The 4,754-nt window shown below is 56.7% G+C and overlaps 1 protein-coding gene across 1 annotated transcript; it reads right to left on the reverse strand.

Moving 5' to 3' along the window:
* On the reverse strand, positions 2,950-4,524 carry LOC8078830 (probable carboxylesterase 6). The gene has a single exon (XM_002468113.2). The coding sequence runs from the start codon at positions 4,396-4,398 to the stop codon at positions 3,280-3,282; it is 1,119 nt and encodes a 372-aa protein (XP_002468158.1). The 5' UTR covers positions 4,399-4,524; the 3' UTR covers positions 2,950-3,279.

A 4,754-nucleotide genomic window follows, 5' to 3' on the forward strand; every position in this document is an offset into this window, starting at 1 on the left:
CGGTTACAACCTAAACCAGGCTCATCACGAAGGGACTAGAGACCTTGCAAGTCCACTTAGAACAGCACTCCTCTCCTCTGTGATAGGATACTCAAGCTTGGGAGTCAAATACTTGCTTCCTTTCACCTCCCACTCCAACTTGAAGCGCTGGATCGATGTTTCAGTGCATGTCTGCATGAACTACAGTCCTGGAAGAGGAAGAAGGTTATATGCGCATCAGCATTCAGCATTCAGCACAATGCAACGGGAATATCCAAGCATCCAATGGGGAGAAAACTCCTTTAGAATAATGGGTTCTACCACCATCAATCAGTGGCCTCCAAATTCCAAAAGCGAAGCTCCTACTTGTGCGGTTGTGCCCATAATGGAGCCAACCCATATGCCTCTACGACGCATAGACGATGGAAGAACGAAGAGGCCGGTGTGGCTGGTCAAAGCCTCAAAGGCCTTCCGTGGCCGATGCTGCTTCCCTGTCAAGCTAGCATCCGGGGAACGCGAGATTCTTAACCGGGCTGAATGCCATCTAGATCGGCCGCTTTTGCCCTCGCTTTACCAATCATCATCATGGCCGCATCTGTGTCATTGAGGACGACTTCCTTCCTGATGCGCGCCGTGCCGTCTTTTTGTCATCCGTCTTTCTAAGCACCTTTAGTTTGTTCCTCGCCAACACCTTGTTCTTCTTGATCCAATGATCTTCAGTTTACACCTGACCCTGTCGGATGTGCTAGCTATTTAAGTCTTTATGAGTATTAGACTATACACTTTTCTCCATCCTGTATGGCGACGTTGTGTCTTCATTTTTTCTGTGTAGATCTTCTGATATATTCGAGTTGCATGCTTTCCAGTTCATTCTCCTGCTGCCAGATCCTGATACAGTGTTGCTGCCTCTGCCTGATACGTGGGATCGAGTTAATGTGCCCACATAGAGTGGTCATTCTCGGCTAAAATCAGCTTTCTTTTGAACGAGATATATATAGAGAGAAGATATGTCCCAATTCGGTCGGCATTTCCAAATTCCAATCCGGCATCACTTGCTTCGGTGACATGCATTCTCCATTCCCTCTCTCCCCCCCCTTTTCTTCCATTCCTCCTCTTGATCTATTCTGATTCCTTCAGATGATCTGCTCAAAGATATCGTAGTACTGTTGATCGATACATGCATCTCCAATTTCCAAACACATGCGCGCATGCATGCAACTTGAAGCTAGCACCCCCTAATAAAGCGTGCATCTGCGAGGAGGATAAGATCAGCCGACCAATCAGTAACCATGACCATCATGGAGCGTTGCAGCATCCGGGTTTGACATCGCCGGCATGTCGGTTTGACAGATGGGTGAAAAAGGCTGAAGAAAGCTCATAGAACGATCGCACAACCCGCACGCGCGGTCAGCAGACTGCACGAGCGTGCAGTTCCATCAGCCAAAGATATGGGAATATTATACAGTATATTGCCAAAGTTTTTTCTTTTCTTTTCTTTCTCGTCCGACGGGCATGTTTTGGCGAGAAACAGGAGGCGATGAAGCGGCTCTCTGCTCTGACCGGCAGTACTCTGAATGTGTGCTGAATGAAGGTGGCGAAAGGAGCTGTGAGGTCAGGAATCTCGGGAGATCTGGCAGGCAGATTGAGATTCTCGGCGAGGATACAAGCCGATCTCCAATGCCCGGTGGCATATCGGATCACAATCGCGTCGGTGCCATAACGACCCATTTTGATCCGCTGCAAAACCGCGGAATGCTGTCACGCTCTTATGGCCGTGCTGACTGTAAAGGCGTCCTGCGGCGGATTCCTGACGGAGGAATTGTGAGAGCTTTACCGGAGCTTTCGAAAGTAAGGCAAGGGGAGGCTAAACAGAGACGTGCTCCAACTCGCTGATTGATACATCTCGTGGGAAATGCGAATCTCGTTTCTTTCTTCACATTTTTTTCGTTTTGGGTAGTGACTAGTGTAGTGAGTGCTCTTGGCAGCTTCAGTTGACCATGTCTGAACTTTCATCAGCCACTTTCGAAACGGGCAACAGACTTATTGACATCCATTGATAGATCATTTTGACCCGAGAGAAAACAGCATACAAGAATTATGGCATGGTCTACAAATATCCTAAGAGGCAACACTCGCTACCTGTTGCAGATCGATATGCGTTTTCTGAACCTTTACCCAGACATGATCGCAAATGATGTTTGGCCTGCTTGCACGCGAAATCAGCTGCGGGCTGCGGCCATGCCATGATGTGGTTGGTGATGCTGAGACTGAGCCCGGCCGGCCAAGCCAATGACAGGCACGCTGCGTGCGCTTCAATTCGCAAGCTGCTGCTAGCTGCCGAAACCATGTACTCGAGGGGCACCCTCCGGCACGAGCGCGGCAAGCGGGGACGAGGACGAGGACGACGCACTCCCTCCCTCTGTCTGGTAGTAGTAGCCACTAGCCATTAGCCGTCCGTCGCCCGTCTGCTTGTGCTCTCTGCCGGCCTGCGACTCGCTCGCTGCTGCCTTGGGCATCTTGTGATGGCCTGAGGGCGCAAGGCACCTGTCCATCATGGCATGGCACGGCCGCGTCGGGAAGCGGCCACAGATTCTATGCTGTCGCCGTCTATTGGATCGGAGGAGGAACCGGTTGGTTTGTGGCTTTGTGCCTAGCCTAGACAATTGTACTAGTGCTAGTATATAATAACATAACAAAGGCGACCACCATTTAGTTTTTAGCCTCCTTGCTAATAATAATCGGAGTCGGAGATCGCCTTTCCGAACACGGAGACAGGGAAAGAAACACTTGTTTGTTCACTTCATGATGCCTGCGAAAAGCAGAAAGCGCCGGACCGGAAGGAAGGCAATGATTTGCCCTGGACATTCCCGTGGTTTCCGTGCTGGGACAGACACCATGAATCCATAACGACGACGACGGCACCCCGACTTAAAAACAGCATCAGGCATTGAGCCTTTCTTGACAAGAGAGGAAATGAACAGCAGATCATCATACATAACATATATATATGGTAGTGATAAGCTTTTGCTTTCCGACACCGCTACAACAACCCGGGCTGGGCATTGGACGCTTTTTTGCTGCAAATACACGTCGTAGCTGACTCGAAGTCACATACTACTGTGATACGTAATACAGTACTGCACAAGGCTGGTTGCTTACACGGCATCTACTCTTCGATTGGATTAGGATTAGGATTAGGTGGTGGATGCATGGTGGATTGATTAACACGGCGACGGCGAGTGTGTTAGCTAGCTAGGGGTCCAGTCCAACGAAGACGAACGACGGCGGCGGCGGCGGCTGCTACCTGGCGCTGACGAAGGCCTTGATGTGCGCGAGCATCTCCTGCGTCCGCGGCTGGGACAGGTGGCAGTTGTGTAGCACCTGGAACGCGTGCCCGACGCCGCCGTACATGGCCTGCTCCACGCACTTGCCCGCCTTGCGCATCGCCCTGCACAGCTCCAGGTTGCGGTCCCGCAGGATGTCCGTCTCCGAGACGCACACCAGGACCGGCGGCAGCGGGACGGTCTCCAGGCGCGGCGCGGCGCGGGACAGCGGGTTGCACCAGGGGTGGTCGCGGCTGCTGGCTCCGGCCGGCAGCGCCAGCCGCCAGTAGCAGTCGGAGGTGGCGAGCGTCAGCGCCGACCGTGGCGGCTGCGCCATGCTCTTCTCGGACACGGTGCGCGCCTCGCCGCCGAAGAAAGGCTGTATCAGGACGGCGCCCCTGACGGTCAAGGGGGACAGCGCGCCGAGGTGGCCCTGCCCGAGCCTCGCGGCGACGTGGAAGGCGATGCTGGCGCCCGCGCTGTCGCCCATGAGGAACACGCGGTCAAAGCCGCAGCGGGCCCGCCACCACGAGAGGTCGTCGCACGCCGCGGCGCGGCTGGCCTGGTGCCGCAGCCACCGCACGGCGGCCAGACCGTCGTCGAACGCGGCGGGCAGGCGGTGCTCGGGCGCCAGGCGGTAGTCCACGGACATCACGGCGCAGCCCGCGCGCGCGGAGAGCTGCGCGAGGAACTCGTGGTAGCAGCTCCAGGCCGCGGACCCGACGCAGAACCCGCCGCCGTGGAAGTACACCACGACGGGGGGCCTGCTGCCTCCGGTTCCGCCTCCCGCGGACGTCGTCGTCGTCATCGGCGCGTACAGACGCGCCCACACCCCCGTGGCGGGGTCGACCACCACGTCCCTCGCGACGACGCCACCAGGCGCGTCCGCTCCGGTGCCGCCCCACGTGCAGGGCACGGTCGGGATCGCCGGGAGGCGCTCGACGTGTCCGTCCTTGTAGACGCGGATCAGGCCGTGGATCTCCTCGACGACGGGGCCGTGGCCGTTCTTGGCGACGACGGCTGCAGGCTGCTGCTGGAAGCTGACGACCCTGGGCTCACCGACGACGTGCAGTGCCCCCATCCTCCTCCTCCTCATGCAAAGCTGCCGGCCTCACGGGCGGCACGGCAGGCGGAGGCAAAAGCACCGAGCTGCTTCGGCCGTGCGATGTGTCACGTCCCTGGGGCCGGCGAGCGAGCACAATTATACAGTCGTGCGACCGTGTTGGGTGTGCCCTCGGTCGGCGTCGCGGGTTTTATAGCGGGGGGCTGGGGAGGGGGGCGGTGGGACACGTGTTGGAAGGGCGTTGGCGCAGGGCAAAGTGGGCTCGGCCGACAAGTGGAGACGGGCCATTCGCGACGTCGTGCGGGTGGGGTCGCCCGCCCGCGGGAAGCAATGGACTTTGGAAGAGAGGGCGTGAAAATGAAATCAAAACCCATCTCGTTCACGCGCGG

The sequence above is a fragment of the Sorghum bicolor genome, chromosome 1 (assembly GCF_000003195.3).
Source record: "Sorghum bicolor cultivar BTx623 chromosome 1, Sorghum_bicolor_NCBIv3, whole genome shotgun sequence".
NCBI classification, from domain to species: Eukaryota; Viridiplantae; Streptophyta; class Magnoliopsida; order Poales; family Poaceae; genus Sorghum; species Sorghum bicolor.

What these genes read in the sequence shown, in the direction of transcription:
- LOC8078830 (XM_002468113.2), bottom strand. Translation starts at nt 4,398, where the DNA reads ATGAGGAGGAGGAGGATGGGGGCACTGCACGTCGTCGGTGAGCCCAGG.